At 47.5% G+C, this 19,278-nt stretch overlaps 1 protein-coding gene across 13 annotated transcripts in view; it reads left to right on the top strand.

Annotated features, from left to right (window-relative positions):
* CAMK2G (calcium/calmodulin dependent protein kinase II gamma) overlaps positions 1-19,278 on the top strand; it is a 121,699-nt gene that overhangs the window by 62,987 nt on the left and 39,434 nt on the right. For all 13 annotated transcript variants that reach the window (XM_055719614.1, XM_055719611.1, XM_055719615.1 and 10 more), the window contains 7 exons: positions 7,333-7,387; positions 7,963-8,028; positions 11,066-11,138; positions 14,250-14,352; positions 15,247-15,330; positions 16,202-16,296; positions 18,913-19,035. In XM_055719614.1, coding sequence (XP_055575589.1) covers positions 7,333-7,387; positions 7,963-8,028; positions 11,066-11,138; positions 14,250-14,352; positions 15,247-15,330; positions 16,202-16,296; positions 18,913-19,035 — 599 coding nt within the window. The remainder of the gene's footprint in view (positions 1-7,332; positions 7,388-7,962; positions 8,029-11,065; positions 11,139-14,249; positions 14,353-15,246; positions 15,331-16,201; positions 16,297-18,912; positions 19,036-19,278) is intronic.

Here is a 19,278-nt window from a genome sequence, read left to right as displayed (position 1 = left end):
AGTCCTTTTGGAAGCAGCCTGAGCAGCTGCAGCTGAATTCTGCGTGTTTAATGTAACTAGAGAAACAGCTGGGGTGGGAGCTGAGCACCCAGCTCACAGGCAGTCACAGGTTGGTGGTGGCTCCTGGTGGGACAGGCATCCTGAGTGATGGCGAACCGCGCGGGAAGCGGCCTGGCGCACGGCCAGGCTCGGAGGTGGCCGGACAATTCCCATCTTGGCTGCCCAGGCTGGTGAGCAGCTGGGGAAGCGCAGAGTGGGTGGTAGCCATCTGCATCAGATCACTTCTCACATGTGCTGCAGTGGATGATAGTGCTCAGTTTGCAGTTTGCCGGGCCGTGTGTATTTGTATCTATAGTTTCAACATCTCCTGGCATGTTGGAGAGTATCTTATGGAAGAGGGCATCAGGCAGCTTTTAATCTCCAGTTTTATTCTGATGCTTCTGGCGTGCACTGTCCCTTGAAATATGCCCCTCCTGGTATCTTTTACCTCCTCCCTTTCTCCATGATAGAGGCAAATGTTTGATGTCAGGTTGGAAAGTGCTGAGAAGTGAAGCTGTGGCTGTTTCTAATGAGTGGCTGACCTTTAAGTAGTGTTGTTCAGTCCAGAAGATCCCAGAGCACTTTTGAGTTTGCACTACTAAGGCTGTGTGAAAGAGTTACTGTGTTCAATTACCATGACCCAGGAGGCAGCCAGAAATCTCTCTTGCCTTGTATTGGCTGTGCTGCAGGTACTGCAACACAGGCAACTTAATCTGAGAGCCCCAGGTATTATATAATGACAGCGCACGATGTGTGTTGGTGCAGAGGTAGTTGGCTAAGTGTCCTTTACGTTCCCATAATAACCAAGTGCTTTACACTTAGAAACACGGGCAAACCTAGATTTAGCAGACAAATCACCCTACCCTGTAGCTTTGACACCATCCCTAAAGACACACAAAGGCCACTGGTACGTGGGAGCAAGCATATTTCAGCCCATGTTACCTTTTCTGAAGCAGAGGTGAGTAATTGCAAAGCGAAGATGCTGGGAATTATCCCAGGAAATTCTTCTTTTGGTTGTGTACTTGCCTTTTGCTGTGGCATCGGTGACTACTTTGCCTGCAGAGATGTACTTGCGGCGGGTTGCCAAAACTCATCCTGTGTTAGAGCAGCGTGCCTGCCCCAGCCATGGGCTGCGTCCCCGGGCAGCTCTGCTCCCGTTTGCTGTGGATACGGGATACAGGGAAGTGTTCATCCTGGGCCGTATGTGGCGGGCACGTAAATGCTCCTGTCTGTTACGCTTGACTTAAGAGTAAAACAATAATCATACTCGGCACACTGGGCAGAGCGGAGATAAGGTGTGGGTCATCTAGGCTAGGCATAACCTATGTTTATGACACCAGTATCCATTGCCCTTTTACATGTGACCTTTTAAAAATGAGGTGCCTGTTGCTTTTCAATGTTTTTTTATGTTCCTGTAGTTCAGGTTCACTTTTACAAAAATTTAAAGGTCTTTTCTGATTCCCTCATGATTCACTTCAAGTTCTGCATTCACTGAGCCTTGCTTTGTGTGACTCAGCAGCAATTTGCATTGGTTGTTAGACTGATGCAGTTTGTTGTGAGGGAGACTTTCTCTACGCTCAGTTGCTTTGTATCACGCTCGGGCATCAGAGAGCTGTGGCTGCATGTACAGGGTCGCTTTATTCGGGCAGGGAGTGCAAACCACGTGGTATGACTGTTACTGTATTGCTGTTTCTCACTAAAATGCTTCATTTTCTGTAGTTAATATCATAGCTTATTTATATGATTTCTTTCTAAAATAAATTCTGTATGTGCAGGAGGATTTTGAAACACTTTGAAGTATCAGCTTGAGGTTTTGTTCTTGAGGCAAGATTTCCAGCGAGGCTCTGAAGACAGCAGGCAGAGAAAAGGAATATTCACAGCAGGTGTTCTTAGAAAGTGCTTGAACTCCTGGTACCCAGCTGCCGTTAGGTTCAGTAACCGCAGCACGTCCCCTTGAGCCACTTGCTGTGGATCAGGCTCTTTGCAAATGCTCTGGATTGCATTAGGGCCTCGGACCTGATGCACACACCCCCACAAGACAAAAAATAATGTGTGTAACTTGCATCAGGCGATGCAGAGGGTCTGAGTTTCTGGGGAAAGGGAGTGGTTTGGTCTCACTGTTTTTCTGTTGTTAGTTATTTTTCCAAAAGGCCAGCTTTGTGGGAGATGCTTCCCATACAGGTAAGACCAGTTCACATAGGATGAGGCTGGAGAGGAGACCAAGGGAAGAAAAGGATGCTTAAAGCAGTTAGCTAGGTTGTGCCTTGTCTGTAGCAGTGCATCACAGCTCTTGAACCGCGCAGACTGACAGGTGTGCATTTAAAACTGGAGGGAGAGTTTTAGGTAGCAGTCTCTGCTTACCCTCCGTGGAGTACCACTACAGTGCCAGATTCAGGACTATTTATGAACAAAGTTGGGCTTTTCTTTGCGTCTTGCTGAGTGCACTGTGTCATCAAGATGCTGTGCAGAAACTCCTGCCTATTCCTCCCAGGCTCTGTGTGCTTCTTGGAGATCTCATCCGAGTGGTGATGCAGTTTCTGCTGACGGACCAGCTGCGATGGTTGCAGAAGATGTTTCCACCTAACAGTCTGTAACTGATTCTGCTCCTTTCGATAGCATTTGTTCTGGCATCGCTTACTGGTGCTGTGTTTTTTTAATTATTTCTGAAGTTATCTGTAGGACTTGACAGTCTTACAAAATTAAACGTGCTTGTGAACTCTACGAGCCCTCTGCTCTTTGTGTGGATGGGACTTTTTTCTGCGCTCTGACCAAAACCTTGGGTCAAGTCTTTCACCATATCCTGTAACTGCTTTAGCGCCTCATTGTCTGACTTGCTTCTGTTTTCTTTCTCACTCCCCTCTCCTCGTCTGCTCTTGCTAACCATTGCAGTGCGTGCTCTTTCATCCATCAGAGACCTTCGACATGGGAACAGCCATCAGCGATCCTGGCTGTGCGTGCTGTTGGCAGGGACAGATTTCCTACATCTGTAAGGATCCCTGTGTTAAGAGTTTGGCTAGGAAGGAAATATGGTTTGAATCACTGCTTCTGGGCAACAGGATCAGTTAATAGAAATCATCCACCTCGTCTCCTGGTGAAAAGAGTGAGATCAAGTTCCTTGGCAGGTGCTGGACTTGTTTGCAGTTTGATCGCGTTTTGGGAGACCCTGTGTTGCTGTTGTGCAACTTCCCTGTTGCTGCGACTTGCGATTCTTCTTGTGATGTGCATTTGCTGCACCAGACGTGGATGTCGCTGCTCCCCTGATGAGAGCAAATAAAAGGGTTCTGTGATATTTTTGAAGAGAAGGTTAACTGGATAAATACTTTTCTCTTTAAATCTCCATTTTTCTTATCACAGATAGTCAGGTTTTGGGAATCCTTTACCTTCCAGCATCTACATATGATTGTATTTTTTACCCTGTTGTGTCAGCAGGTTACATGGGTCTGAGCAGCCTGCTCAGCTGCTTGGTTGAAGCTGAACTTGTGGTAGTCATGGAGATGTTAGATGGTGTGTCAGGACCAGCAGCCTGTGGAACAAATAGGCTCTCCTTTTCATGGGAAGAAGTCTGAAACCGAGCCCCGCCCAGTGGGTTCCTGTAACCTGCTCTTGGAACTGGATCTTGGAACTTCCCCATTTGGGAACCTGTGTCCTGCCTTCACTTGGAGGGTACTCGCACAGGACATCTATAAAGCAAAGAGGGCTTTACACTGTCTGGAAGGTGGAGGTATCAGATGGAATCTGACCTTTGTGTATCTTTAAGATGAATGTTAACATATTGTGCGTCGTAATTATGGACCAAAGCAGAGAGGAGGCCAAAAAACTTCTAAAATGTTTTTATTCTTGACATCAGCTAAAGGTGGTGGAGTTATTTCTGAATATACACCATTTCACAGGCTGGCTGAATGGCTTTGGAAAAAGCAGATCATGTTTTTAAGCTGGCAGTCACTGGTAGTTAGCACTGCATTAGAAAGCAGAGCGTTGTAACTTGTGTGTCAGCAGAATGAACCGTGGCATCAGAGCTGCCAATGGCAGTATCCTTGCTGGTCAGGAAGGCTCTTGTGGCTCTGCAGGAGGGTCGGTAAGCAAAATGTTAGGGTGAAAGGGTGCTGGGTGCTCTTGCTGTTCTGCTACAGGATATTGCTTTTGTTTCTTCCCATCAGCATCGGTATGAAGCAGGTGTGGACCAGAATTGAAAGTCACGAGGGTTTTGGTATAGTCAGACTTTTCTTAATCCTTTTTGATTCCTCTCATTGCTGCCCCCCTCCACACTTTACGCCTAATGTTTTGAGCTGTTGCTAATTATCCCTGTGCAGGGTGGTGGGGTCACTGTCATCTTTCCTATAGCTTTACAGGGTTTGGCTGTTCTGTCGTTACTCCCTGAGCTTTGTTACCTCAGCAGATTAAATCCAGGGCAGATTTTGTGCCAGCATCGCTCTGGGCCGTTGCAAGGAGGCAGCTCCCTTGTTAAGTTAATGACCTGCGTCCTGCCTCCGAAGTCCTTCTTTTGCTGTGCAGCCCTAGGGTGATGTACGGTGTCAGTATTTATGAACTGTCTCTGTCCTCCTGTCATGCTTCTTCACCTAAGGACGCAAATAGTGTTTTACTGTCCTTGAAGGCTCTTTTTGCTGCCTCTGTCAGTCTCTGCCAGCTGAGTTGCTACTTCCTTCCCTTTTCATGACGTATCTGACAACATTGCTTTTCTCAGGACAAAGAAATAGCACCAATCAGCTCATTTATGTTTCATTTTCTGGTGTAATTTGCTGCCCACATCTTTGCGTCAGTTTACTGTTCAGTGTTTTTTACTTCTACCTGCAGACGTGTTTGCTGGTCCCTTTCCGTGGCCACTGCTCTGAGCTAACTGGTGGCTGCACTCCCTCTCTGTCAGGTTTTCATTCATGCTGCTCTCCTCCCTGCTTGGTCTTGCTTGCAGCACTTTGGTGACCTTTCAGGTGCCAGAGGAAGGAGAATGCTTTTTCATGCCCACTGAGCATCACCACACGTGACCTTATTAGCATATTCAGCTTTCCTTGAAGTTTCTCCATCTGTTCCCTCTTCATAAGGTCTCTGCACACACTTTTGCCCATGTCCTGGGCATCAGCTTTTCTTCATGTGCCTGTCTCCTACGTTCACCTCAAATAGTCTTGTGCACTGCAGTGAAAAGTGCCCTGTACTGGGAATCCAAGTGTCTGTTTCAGCCACTTCCTATCTTGTTTCCAGCCTTGAATGGAGATCTTTTCTCCTAGGAAACGCCCTTCTTCTTGCTTGCGTTGTTGTAATGCCACCTCTGCTGGTTTCTGCCAAGTGCTCAAGAGGCAAGTTTTCTTGTAAACACCAAGTTGTATTGCAATCAAGTTATTACAAAGCCAACTAAAATTGCTTACTTGGAAAAAAATTCTTTTTTTGCAGTGGATAGTTTGAGGAACGCAGTTCTTAAAGGTGATGTGCTTCTGTCTTCATGCTGTAGGAACGGCATGTTGCACCTGAAACACCTGCTCTACTGGTAGTCTTAACTATCCTCGTTTGTTTGCAGCGTTATGCTGGGTGGAGTGCTCCTCCCAAACCCCTGTGGTTAGGTGTGGTGGAAGTGCTAAGGAAAGGAAATTGGTCAAGGGGCCAGCTCAGATAGCTTGTGGGTAAAGGCAGGAAAAATATAAGAACGTACAGGCAGAAAGAATAAGAATTGAATCCTTTTAGGAGGAGTACTGGCAGTGGTCTCTGCACATCCACGCTACTCTCAGTTTTGAGTTGGTGTGTGTTTGCGTGCACATGGAAGGGTACCTTAGCAGAGGAGAGTTGCAAGGAGGATTAGAGGAGAGCATTGGGAACATTTGCAAAAGCAGTTCCATATGAGGTAGGAGCGTGTGCCGAGTGCTAGTTTGAAACGTTCCCAAGGCGGTGATGGTAGCTGACGCCATCCACCAGTAAGAGGTGCAAACTGACCTCTTGATACTGGCAGAGAGAAAATCATCATGTTGGGCAAAGTCAAAACAGGTCACTGGCATATTACGTGGAAGAGAATGGAAGACAGGGAAGAGAGGCAAAAGTACCGTTTCTGTGATAGAGCAGGATAACGAGATTTTTCTCATAGGGATGAGAACTGTAATGCTCCTTTGGTCAATACTCGATTACAAGGTGTTACAGTGACCGAGACCCAGGCTAGTCTCAGCTAGGTGCTTTAGCTGGGTGAATCAATAGGGAGAGGCTGTAGAGGGTCATGTGAAGAGGATAACTCGTCCTAGTCAGGGTGTGAAGGTTTAGGAACTGAGTCAAACAGGATTGCTAGCTTATGGCTCTGATTGGCAGGGAAAGTAGTGAAGTAGCAGGGGAGAAAAGCAAAAAGGAGGGAGTAGGCAGCACTATGAAATTCAGGGCTTGGTTCCTCCTCTTGGGTTAGAATTAGTGCCTAGGTGTCCAAGAAGCATCAAAGAAACTGAGATTGTGATTCAGGCAGGAAGAAATGGCACTGCGCCGGCCACAGAGAGACAGCCCACGTGTAACAAGAGGAAAGGAGGACTGAGTCCCAGAAGACCCCAGAGTGCCGGGCGATAGTGCCCATCATGGGGGCAACCCCAGCCCTGCAGGTTAAAGGAGACCAGGAAGGAGAAAAGATGACAGCTAATTTAGGCAATAGGAGCAGAAGGAGGGGGGATAGGTAAGGAGCTGAAGGAGGATGAAATTTGGAGGAGGGAAATGTGATCAGGTATGTCTGAGTTAACAAACAGGTCAGCAAAGATGAGGGCAAGAAACTGACTCTGAATTTTGGGTAAGGATTTGGGGTGTAAGTCAGAAGGAAGTGGGGAAAAGGCAGTAAAAGGAGGGAACTTCACAGCTTCACAGGTGAAAGGCAGAAGGGAGATCAGTGACACTGACATGCAAGTGGGGTCAGAAGTCAGGTTTTGGGTTGGGGGCTTGTTTGGAGGTTCTGAAAAGGGTTTGTTTTGGGAAATAAGAACAGATGGGGAGAGATGGCAAAACGTGAGCGTGGAGGAAAGAGTAGGCAGATGTGAAAGGAGGGTACTGAAGCGTTAGAGAAGGAGAACGAACAGGAGGTCAAAGATATTTAGAGTTTGTTTTGACGCTGGGGAGGGGTGGGTGTATGTGAAGGACACCCATCTGTTCCTTTGAGATAACGGAAGGAAATAGGTCACTAAGTGAGCACACAAAGCGAAGGGCATGGGGAATTAATAGACTGATTGGGTTGAGGGAGAACTTGGCGGTGTGCATGGGTTTGATTTGTGAAGTGTCGTATTTGCGGTGTGCCCTGTAAGTCTCCATTTCTTGATTATGTTTTTGCAGTGCGGCTCCATGACAGTATCTCAGAAGAAGGTTTCCATTACCTCGTCTTTGATCTGTAAGTGTCTTTCTTTGGCTTTGATGCTTCACCAGCGATACGGGCACATGGATGGCTGACTAAGAACGGAATAAAAAGCACCTGCATTAGTATAATTCTCTCTTTCTCTTTTGAGACCTGTAGATACCTCTGGCTTACATGACAAAAAGCCATTGACTGTGTGGTACGGGATAGACCAGGAAGGCTCCTGGCAGCAGATGTCAATGTGGGGTGGCAGAGGATGGTTGTCCTGTGTAGGGAGGCTGTTTGACTTCTGTCCCTGAGGCAGCCTGGAGGGGCTCAGAGGAGGGATGTTCTGCCCAAGCTTAGCATATACTAAGCTCCTTAGAGGTGCACAGGCAATTCGTGCCCAGCGTCACCAGTGCCCTGGCACACTGCTGGTGAAACGGCAGTGCGAGGGGTCAGTCACACGGGTGTACCAGTGCTGGTGCCATGGGGGTAAGGCTCTGCCGTGGCTCCCCAGTGCTGCAGGTCCCCAGGGAGAGGGCCCAGGATGGGTGGCTGTGTACATCCCACGCAGCCTAGAGCTCGAGGTGCACAGGCTCTGTAACCTCCCTTGTTCTTTTGCACTTCAGGGTTACTGGTGGGGAGCTCTTTGAGGATATTGTTGCCAGAGAATACTACAGTGAAGCAGATGCCAGGTAAGACTGTTTCCAGACCCTTCTGTGTATGTGCCACGTGTGCTGGCAAATGCAATGAGTTTCCTGACTCCTGCTCTGTGCACAGCTTTGTTCTGACACTCTTGCTCTCCGTCTGGAAAAAACAATTCCTCTTTCTGCTATTAGCATAAACTATTGTCACCGATCAGCCTGGTTCACTGCAGCTCCAGTCCTTGCCACTTGCAGATGCTGTGCTCTTTGCTGGGACAGCCATTGCTAGCAACTTTGCCTGACCTTTCTGGTGGGTGGTGATAGTGTGTCCTTAGTGAGCAAAGGCAGAATCATAGAATCATTTAGGTTGGAAAAGACCTCTAAGATCATCGTGTCCAACCATTAACCCATCACTGCCAAGTCCACTACTAAACCATGTCCCTAAGTGCTGCACCTTTGCATTTTTTAAGCACCCCCAGGGATGGGGACTCCACCACCTCCCGGGGCAGCCTGTTCCAGCGCTTGGCCACCCTTTCTGTGAAGACATTTTTCCTAATATCCCATCTAAACCTCCGCTGTTGCAGCTTGAGGCCAACCTAGGGGAGAGCTGTCCTGTGGCTGTCATAACCCTGCTCGCTGGGCCCGCTTGGCCCCTGCCTTCTGGTAGGGGTTCCAGTGATGTGCCATTGCTGTTGGGAAGACCCATCCAGGTTGTCTGTGTCTAGGTGATGGTTTATGGGGCAGGGGGAGAGAGGCCTTTGAAGGCTGTGTTTCTGTGGAAGCCCTCTCTGACCGTGAGCTGGTTGGTACAGTGAGAAAAGGTACATGTGAAGGCAACCTTTATGTTTTAAAATTTAAAAGATTTAGAGTTATACCCTTCTCTTTTTGAATATGTCCCCTCTCTCCCACATGTGAGCTGCCTGAAGTGGCCTGTGCTCGTCCCTTTGCTCTTCGTGCAGGGTGGATATTCTGTGCAGCCATAGCTGAGGGTGTTCTCGGAGCCATCTGTCCTGCTGGACGTGCAGCATTTGCAGTCAAAGCTGGGATTAGGCAGCTCCTGGTCTGCTTTAGCAGCGTTGAGAGCGGCTTGACAGTGACAGTTCACCCCTGCTTATTCTGCACCCGTCTTCTGCTCCAGCAAGCGTTAGGGGAGCCATGAGTGGAGAGGGGTAAGAAGGGAGCTGTGGGTGCTGCTGCAGGTGAGCTTGGTAGGCGGCACTGCGAGGGAGACGGTACTGAGTGCGAGGAAGGAAAGAGAATGAGCCGGTGTGTGTGTTTAGGTGCTGTTGTGGAGTCTGTGGGCACTTAGTTGCTTTCCCTGTGGTACAGACAGCCTCGTGTTTTGGCATTGCACAGTGCTTTGAAATGCAGCATTGCACGACGCGCTCTGCCGTGAGCCGTCTGCTGATGGCCAGCGGGCTGGTCATCTCTGGTGGACCTCCCGGCAGAGAGCTCTGGGAGCCATCTCGATGTTTTCCGTGGGGTGTATGGATGTTGTAGGCACAGCATCTCAGACAGATACAGTTACTCAAGCCGTTCTGCCTTGAAGTTGGCAAGTTTTCAGGATCATCATCCTTCCCCCTGTCCCCCTTGCCAGTGCCTGTTCCCTGAAATCGTTGAGCTGGCTGTGACCGACACTGCTTGCGAAAATAATGTCAGGCTTAGGGGGAAAGGAGAACTGTCTGTTGCTCTGTGAGCCTTCCTTAGGGTGCTCAGCCCTCTGACTGTCAGCCGGCCAGGTCTCGCAGTGCCCACAAGATGACAGAGTGAAACTCCTCCCTTTCTCTCCCCATGCCGAGCTGAATTCCAGAGCAGGCTGGGAGAGCGAGGGAGCAAGGTCCGTGCCAATCCGCCGCACTTGGCTCGCCTGGGACACCTCACACTTTTGCCATTTTTGGCCAGAAAATCTCTCTCGCTCAGACTCGACTCCGTTCTAATTATACATTTTTGTTTTGGGAGCGGGGAGATATTCATGGACTCCGACCCTGAGGATTGTACTGCCAGCTCCAGAGGGGTGGGGGTGCAGCACCTCCTTTCCTCTTCCTCCCCTCACCCTCTCCCCGTCTTTTCCCGTAGCTGCTTTCTCTTCCCTCAAATATTTCACTCATTTCAAATTTGTTCCCCTGAGATTTTTAGAATTCGGTGAGGGGACTAACTGATCCCGGGGTGAGGACACAGACCCATCTGAGTTGCCCACATCTGGGTGCTTACTATCCAGCCATAGTTGTCAAAATCCCTACTCTGTTCCACACTCACCCTTGGGAGCTGAGTAAGTGTTTAGTGGATAACACGTTTTCAACCAGGAATCTCACTCATGGGTGTGTTGCACTGTCCTTATGCAACAGGTGTAAATAACATCTTGCTCTTGCCCCGGTGGTTACAGCAGTGAGTGGCAGAGACAGGGTTTTCTGTGAGCTGGGGGAGCGCAGCACACTGCACTGAACAGGGAATGAGCCTGCTTTTCAGATCACTAACCCCTTAAGTAGGATCTGTACTTAAAAGGCACCCAGCAAGTGGGTGTGTGCACGCGTTGTATATGTAAAGTGCTTGAGATGCTGCTCTGAAAGCTTTGCAAACTGGCAGGCACCCAGGAATCATCATCCTGAATTTTCTGGGGGAGGCTGCTGCTCTCTAAAAGTTTATTCTTTGCTCGGGACTAGCCCAGCTGAATGTTTGCTGGAGCGATTGCCTCTTGCTCGCCCAACCTTAGCAAGCAGTCCAATCTGTTTGCAGACACCGGTGCCTCAGTTCTCCTGTGTCGGGTGGGCGCTGTTGGCTGAAGGAGCAAGTGAGGTGCTCGGTGTGATGGGGAGGGAAGGAAGGAGATGATGGGAGGTAGGAGAGAGGCTTTGTGGTCCTGCTATGGATAGGATATTCAGCATCCTGTTGCTGAGGGGGCTGGGGGTGTCCAGCTGTGACAGCCCTGAGCTGTGGCAGCCGGCGTGCACAGTGGAAGGGTTCAGCCTGGGGTCTTGAACTCTCCCTGGTACAAATATAAAAGCTAGGGAGATAGTTCTGTGATGAGATGAGATGCCAAGTGTATGTGTGTGTGTGCATAACTTTGTGTGTCTCTCCCTTTATCTTGCAGCCACTGTATTCACCAGATACTGGAGAGTGTGAATCATATTCACCAGCATGATATCGTGCACAGGGACTTGAAGGTAATATTTTCTCCGTGCCACAGAGGCTGAGGAGAGCAGCCAGGGGATCACTGGAAGAGGCAAGACAGGAATACTGTGTTGCCAGCTGGCAGGGTTCTTTTACTTGAACTGGGCTCAGGGGTTCCTGAAGCACAGATTTGCTCCTTCGGAGTTTTCTAGAGGGTGTGCTGAACTCTGGAGCAAGTTTTTGGTCTTTGTGAGCCTTGCCAGCTCTCAGCCTCTCTGAGGCAGCTCCGGCATGGAGTAGTTGTGAACTTTGGAGTGTGCAGTAGGATTTCAGAGAAACTTGGGTAGAATTCATTATAATGAAGGACACTTTCTAGTCTGCCATTGAAGAGATCTCTAGAGACCTGGGGCAATCTCTGTTCAATCTGCCAGGATGAGTTTGTCTGCACAGAGCATGTATATTTTTATTCCGCACTGTTGCCAAACACATGCCATTGGGCTAGGGCAGAGATGCACAACAAGAATTTTTCATGTCATTTCTTTCTTCTGTCATCAGTAGAAGCACTTTTAATCTAAAACCAAAACTGCTGGCCAGTTAAACACTGGGTGAATCAACCATTTGCCACATTATAACACATTTATAGACCCAGAGCCCCCATAGTGTAGTTGCTTAAACTCCCTTCCCACACAGTGCCAGCTCTACTGGGAGCTGGGCAGGCTCCAGAATGAAGAGGTTTGTGGGAGGATCTGCCTGCCCTGCAGCCCTCTCTGTCTAAAGTGGGAATGGTGATGGCCACCAGTGGTCCAGTTAAATTAATGCAGGATGACACCTGCTACTAGTGTTGGTTTTGGTTTGTTATACAATGCATAAGGGGAAAACTATAAAAATATTTTGCAGAGAGCAAGGTAAAAGCATGTTGCAAGCTCGGTGGCAGTGCTCTCCTGGTGTTTTGATCTCGCGGGCAGCTGTTAACCCTTAGTGTTTCTGGCAAACTCCCATGCAACACTTTTGGCTTTCTAATTCAGAGCACTGTGAAAAGATGCGAGTGATCTACTGCAGAATGGCTGCTCTGGATTAGAGCTGACACCTGTTCTCAAGAAGTCAGCCTCCAAGAGGCACTACTGCCCAAAATTAGGGCCTCTGTGAAAATCGGCAATTTTCCAGTACAGATGGTTGAAGATTTCCTTTGCATCCTGTGTTCAGATATTATCTGTTTTCCTTCCCGAGTTTTGTTTGTGCGAAAGCTGTGAACTTGTTAGGAACTGACCAGCTGCTAGGCACTCCCCACTGCAGTTGGTGTTTCTTCTGTTGCTTGCTCTGAAACTATACAGGCCTGAGGAGTAGCCATTCCTTCTAGCAATAAAAGATCCCATGCTCTTTTTTTAATATTTAGCTCCTTGCCAAAAGCTTGGCCTTCAGGGTCAGTGTGTAATAACTGCAGAGCTTGCTTCAAGAGAAGTTTTGTCTTTTGTACCTCCCTCTCATAAGCCTGTCTTTTGGCTGACATGCTCTTAAAGAACTTCAAATGTTGAGCTGCCCATAGGGACTGTAAGAAATTAGGGAATACATTCACATCCTTACCAAAAAGTATGTGAAACCTGAGACAACCCATATGTTGGCAAACATGCATATGGATAAGCATCATTAGCCTTAAGGTGTTTTTAGCTAGATTTTAGAAGCAAATAGTGCTTAGCCAGCACAAGCCTGGCCTAAATTTCACTGTTTGTTAGTCAAGCCAAGCCCAGGTGTGATCTGAAGTTGGGAGGGGTTTTCAGAAGACTTCATTGGTCTTCTGCTTTAGTGACTTGTTTGCACTGGCGATTTTTCATCAGCTTAGCTTGATTAATGCAATCTTTTCCGCTTCCCATGTAGTTAAAAGCCAGTGGCATCCAAATGTATTGAGACCCAGTTCCCCCTCCTTCCATGCTGCTCATGGCAAGGACTGTGATGGGCAAGGCCGTTCTCCCTTCCTTCAAAGCAGAAGCAAGGCACATTCCCAGTGCTTTAAGGCAGGTGAAGGAGCAAAACACCTTGTTCCTGTCAGGCAGAACAGGGATAGAGGGTTGTTGTGGGATGAAACTCGTGAGCAGGCTGCAGAAAAGACCTTCATCGGATTTGTGGAACTGAGATGAGCTCCTGTTTCTGGATTTCCAGGCTTCCATCTTGCTCAGTTAAAAAATCAAGCTGATAAAAATTGCACAGATGATCAGAAGGGGGTAGGATGAGCAATGACGTTTGTCCTGCCTGCCTACAAGTTGAGTTTCCTACAGAGCTGTAATAGCCACCACCTTAAAGGCTTTGGGGTTTCAAGGGTCCCATGTCACTAGCTGCTCTGGCGCTTCAAAGGAAGCTGCTGATCTCAGTTCAGGTTTTGGAGTTGTTAAGCCTTCTGCTGAAGTCCTCTGCTGGAACACAAAAGAACTATGATTCAAGTGAGATTCAGGAGAGGTGGGAATGTGAGGGGCAAAAGTCTGTCTGCCTTTCCTGGCACGTGGGGGAAGTGACATGGCCGCTTGTTGTATAGGTGACGGTCGTAGCAGCAAGACAGCAGATTTTACACTGCTGCAAATATGTAGCATGAAAAAACAGCTTACAAGAACGCTCACCACTGTGCTGCTTATGCCAATTTGAGGCTGAGGCTTTTTCTGTAAGGAATGAAAGCTACTGCCTATCCAGATGATGCCTTCCCACATTACAGCGCTGTATTTGGCAGCCCTTATTAGCATCGTATTTACTTTTCCAGTGCCTTGGGGACTGTGTAATGTTCATGGGGAGAAACATCACTGCAGAATCTATCTACTGCATCTTCCCCCCTCCTGCCCTCCCCCCCTATTACTCTCTGCGGGGATGACAGAAACAAATTTTGGGTTCGGCGCTGCAGGAAGCGTACTGCCAGTGCCCTCTGGTGTCAGCACGTAATGTATGGGCTGGGCTGGGGGCGGCTGGCTCCCGCAGAGGATTTGTGTTAGACTTGAGCATTTTCTGCCACTCTAGGTCAAGGCCATGTGTTGCTGTTGCTCTGTCTTCACCTGAACGGCTTTAGTACGTTCCTCTTAAATTCAGTCGGCAGATTGAATTCAATGATGTGAATACTGAGGTAGGAGGTTTTAACGACGGATGTCAGTCTTTCATTCTCACCCCTTTTTTTTCTTTCTTCTCCCCAGCCTGAGAATTTACTACTGGCAAGTAAATGTAAGGGTGCTGCTGTCAAACTGGCTGACTTCGGACTGGCTATAGAAGTCCAGGGAGAGCAGCAGGCCTGGTTTGGTAAGACTGTTCGAGCTCTCCCGCTTCTGTTCCCCTCTTTCCTGGTGGCTGGTTGAGTTGCACCCTCCCCGAGTACATTTTCTCAGCTCTTCCAGCACGCTTGTGTGTATTTGGCATTGCTGCTTCCTTTCCAAGCACCTCAGTCTCTGTGTACTTGGGCACGAGCCTAGGTGCAACAGAGGAAAGAGCAGGATAAAGAAAAAAAAATTGGCTATGTATTTTTCTATTTTTTCTTTTCAGTTTACAGTAGATGCTAGTGTCAGAGGTGAATGCAGCTGCTAAGTTTAGACCCTGTTCTGAATTTCCCTAATGCTCAGGAGTGTAGACATCTGGAATTTTGTTTGGTCATTTTACAGAAATGTGTTTGACCTGGCCTTCCTCAGGCACATTTGGGTCTGGCCTTCTCTTTGTTTAGCTAAAACAGATTTAGAAATGAGACCTTCTCACAGGTTAAACATCAGCTCTGAGACTCTGCAGTGCTGTGAAGATTCTGGAGAGATGGCTGCTTTTCCTGGCCTGCCCCATGCCATTTGGCAATCGGATGTGTCCCGTATGTGTCTTGCGTTTTCAAAATCCAAGCCATTATATGTAACAGTGATACAAGGCCTGGCATATGAATTTGTGCCCAGCCGGGAGACACAGTCCCCCTTTCTTTTCTGTTTTTCCTGTAATGCCTAGACATTCGATCCCATCTGATTTTCTTTTCTTTTTTTTTTTTTTTTTTTCCCCTTCCTCTTTCTGTTGGTTTACCGAGAGGTAGCTCTGGCGAATACGAAATGAAGGGTGGGAAATGGGTTTTGGAATTTTTTGGTTAGCAGTAGAGGATTTTGTGATACGGCAAGATCTCTTCTGCTTGGGTACTGTAAGCACTTCATGTCATCCATTTCCTGGCAGGGTTTGCTGGCACTCCAGGCTACCTCTCTCCCGAAGTCTTAAGAAAAGATCCTTATGGAAAACCAGTGGATATATGGGCATGTGGTAAGATTCTGTCAAGATGTTTTATATTTAAACAACACTGTTTCACGTAGAAGAGCAATTTCTTGTAACCGGTTGCTGGGAGGGTGCACGGTGCTCCTTCTTACTGGGTGGAGAGATGAAGGCACGCTTGAGGATAAGCACCTTGTGTAGATGGAGTTAGTGCTGGAGCCTGAACTCATCTGATTCTGGCTCCTAATCCTTTCCTCAGGCTATCTATCAGATGTTTGAGACTCAAGACATAGGACCTGTCTATGCTTTGCAGCGTCAGTTGTTGGGATAACTGTAGCAATACTACATACGCTATGTAGAAGATGAAATACTGAAGAGAGCTGATTTTTTTAAAAAAGAAAAAATGAAGTGTAAATGTAGCTGGGACTGATACGTTTAAAGATATGTGGTATCAGTGTTGCCTGACATGGACTAAATGGTTCTCTGCAGGCCAGGAGTGTTAGCTTTTTCAGCGTCATTTTGGTCCCAAGACCATGCACAGTAAGCATCTAAAAACGTAGTCCTTCCTACAAAGCCCCTTGCTGCCCAGCAACCCCAGGAAATGTGGCTTCGTTTTATTCTGAGAGCAGCTGGGAGTTGTGGCTCACCAGCCACGATAGCTGGAGGAGGGTAGAAGGACACCCTCCACCTCGTTCTAGCTCCTGGCAGCTGGCGTTAAGAGCTGGACATGAAGTGCCAGGGTGAGGTTCAGCAGAGGCGAGGTTTTTAGTGTCTTTTTCTACCTCAGAAGGCTAAATATGGTGGCAAATGAAGATATAGAGCAGTCATTGCCTTGGGGACTGTCAAGAGGGAAGGAAGAGGGGCTGAAGGAATAATTGGCGTATTAGCCTAACCATAGTGTATCTGTGTCTCTCCCTCCCAGGAGTGATTCTGTACATATTACTAGTGGGGTACCCTCCCTTTTGGGATGAAGATCAGCACAAACTCTATCAGCAGATCAAAGCCGGAGCCTATGACGTAAGGGCACTTTCTTGCTGAGTACCTGCATGGGTGTAGAAGCCATCCAAAACATGGCACTATCTTACTTGGTGTCCAGCAGCAGGCCTCAAGCTACTGTGCAAAGTGATGTTTGGCGCATTCATACACCTCGTTGTCTTCACTGCCTGGGATACAGCCTTGTTTGGGGCTACTGAAAGGATATATGGAAAGCATCGCAGTGGGCACCAAGACGTTGCTGGTCATTAGGGAATTGCAGAGCTGGAAATGCTGGTGGTGGGAAATGGTGTCATCTAGTGCAACTGTCACAAAGTGCTGCAGACATAGCCAATGTTAGGTCTTTCAGGGGAGCAGAGGGAAGGTAGAACGAAGGGGCCTGTCTTTATCAAGGCTGAATTAAAAGTTTTGGGAAGTATCCTGCAGAATAATAGCCTAAGTTGTGGCCTCTGGTCTCCTCAGTGCCACAGTGGAATTTCTTCCAGCTGTGGAAAGCGTGGAGACCAGTGAGATTGAACGGCGGGTGGCTTTGTGGTGGGGATCAGCGTGGTGGGTTGGAGGCTCTGGTAAAGAGCCAAGCAGTTCATGGAACAGTTCTCTGAGCATGGCAAAACTGAGGTGTAGAAAGTGCTTGAAGGAGAGGAATAGCAAGGAGGTCAGTACTGGAGAACAAAGGTGGTGTAAAATGTGGTTTGGATAACGCAGCTTGAATTTTTGACATAAATTCGTCCATGTAAGGAGAGGTTCAGGGGGGAAGAGTAAACTCCTGGAAATCCTAGCTCAAAGCCCGTGGGCATGAATATCAAGAAGAAGTTGGGGAGTTCATTTTGGAGGCTGTCTTGTGGTTTGTACTTAAAAAAAAAAAAAAAAAAAGACAGGAAAAAAAAAGTTAAGGGTTCTTCTGGACCCCCCAGTTACCTCCCATCTTCTGTGCCTGAGACCACAAGAACAGCTGTACTGATGAGCACAAAGGTCTGCCTAACCCCTGTCCTGGCGCAGTGGCTTCCTGAGTGAAAGGAAAGTGATGTCTTGGTACTTGATAGCCTGAAATGGACTTGTGTTCTCTTGCCTTCCTGCCCCCCTTGTTTTTGTGTTGCCTGTTCTTATTTGAAGTGGTTTTGCACTAATTGTATCAATGGGGATTTTCAAAGCACTTCAAGGTTTAAATGTCTTAACTGTTCCTGTAAGTCATGAGGAGTGAAGTGCCTGATGCCTCCTCCCTACCTGTTGTTTTTGAATCCTTACCGATAATGAGCAAGTTCCAGTAGATTCCTCCCCTGTTTTGCCTGGTAGAAAACCACTCGTTTTCCTGGCGTACCTGTCCCTGGTGTCCTTACCCGCCTCCTCGAGGGGTCTGTGTGTGCTGCACTGGTCTGTTGTCCTCTCCTGACCATCGAGGAGGTGCTGGCTGTGCACTGGGCTTTGTGCTGTTGGGTAGGGGCTTGGCAAGGTGTTGCCGTGAATACACCTCCGAGGTCGGGTGGGGGCAAGCGTCCTGGTTGGAAAGCGCAGTATCGTAATTTTTTAGTAGTCTCTTGTGGCGTTTGCCAAACAAATTGTGTAATGCCTTGCTGACGCCTGAGAATGCAGAAATGAGATTATATGCAAATCAGATATGGTGGGTGTATTGTTATGACCCAAGTGAGCAAAGCACAAAATGCAGGAGAAAAGAGATGGGATAAACTTTTTCAAAATACTGTAGTCCCATAAGGAAATGTTCTCGGGGTGGATCAGTCTTTCCCCTCCCTTAAGGACAGGGCACTTGATCCAACAGCGCATTTATTTGTGTTCTTGAGTTCACCTGTGTTTGTACAGTAGCTTCATAAGTGAGACGTACTGCATTCAATCTCAGCATGCTGTCATCTAGACCACATGCAAGCATCTGGAGGATGGTGTAAATATCTTTATCATTACTGGAATTATAGGAGCGAGCAGTTACCCTTCATGGACGATCAGCAGCTAAAGAGATTCTTTACTTTGTTTCCATGCTTCTGTATTCCCACCCACTATTACATCTCTCTTGCTCCCCAAGTAATGATTTCTGGTATGGTGGATGCCTGCTAACGACTTACTGGTGGGTTGCTACACCAAAGTGACTGGTATTGTTCCAGAGTATTGTGCTTTATGGTGGGGAAAGTATACCTGATGGGATGTTCTGATGTTCTCTGTTAGCGGTTTCAGCTTTCATGAGCTTTTGCTGTAGTTAAGTGTTTGTGATATTGCATATGCTGTTACGGCTTTTTAGCATGCTAGAGAAAGAGCAAGGTGGGGTGGAAAAGGCAGTGCTTGTGTTTTTCATGTCAGAACTTGGTTAAGAAGATCTGTGACTACTTTTTTGACTGTTAACTGTGAAAGAAGTCCAAAGTTCTGTATGATTCCTAAAAGCTTTTAAACTGTTAATCTTCCTCCCTGTATCTGGTGAATGGTACAGGTGTGCCCTGCTGGTTGGTACCATTCGTTTGCTGGATTCTGTACAATTTTTGTTCAGTATGGTTTTTGACAAAAATTGATGTTTTTTTGCAAATGTGTTAGCCCTTGTACCAAAAGGGCAAAAGCTGGAATTCAGCTGTGTAAAGAGGGAGAATCTTTTCTGCTAGTAGAAATTTTAAATTCTTCATCTGTTCCTTCTTCCTCTTTCAGTTCCCATCACCTGAGTGGGACACTGTGACTCCCGAAGCAAAGAATTTGATCAACCAGATGCTGACGATAAACCCAGCAAAGCGCATCACAGCTGACCAGGCTCTCAAACATCCATGGGTCTGTGTAAGTGTTTTTCCCTTTATCACAGATTGATTTGTGGTGTACCCCGAACTCCCGTGTCAAGAAGACTTACCTGCAGAGGAACCAAGAATATTTTAAATATTTCAAATTGTGATTATTTTTTTTTTGGAGGCTGGCCTTCAATAAGCCGCCTTGGTCATGCTGTGGTGCTTTAATTGCCACCATAAGGAAAAAAAAGATCACTTATTTAGAAGTTTTGTAAATGTCCATAGTTTCTGCTTTCCC

The sequence above is a fragment of the Falco cherrug genome, chromosome 9 (assembly GCF_023634085.1).
Source record: "Falco cherrug isolate bFalChe1 chromosome 9, bFalChe1.pri, whole genome shotgun sequence".
Lineage (NCBI taxonomy): Eukaryota > Metazoa > Chordata > Aves > Falconiformes > Falconidae > Falco > Falco cherrug.
This window is presented reverse-complemented; position numbering and strand designations above follow the sequence as displayed.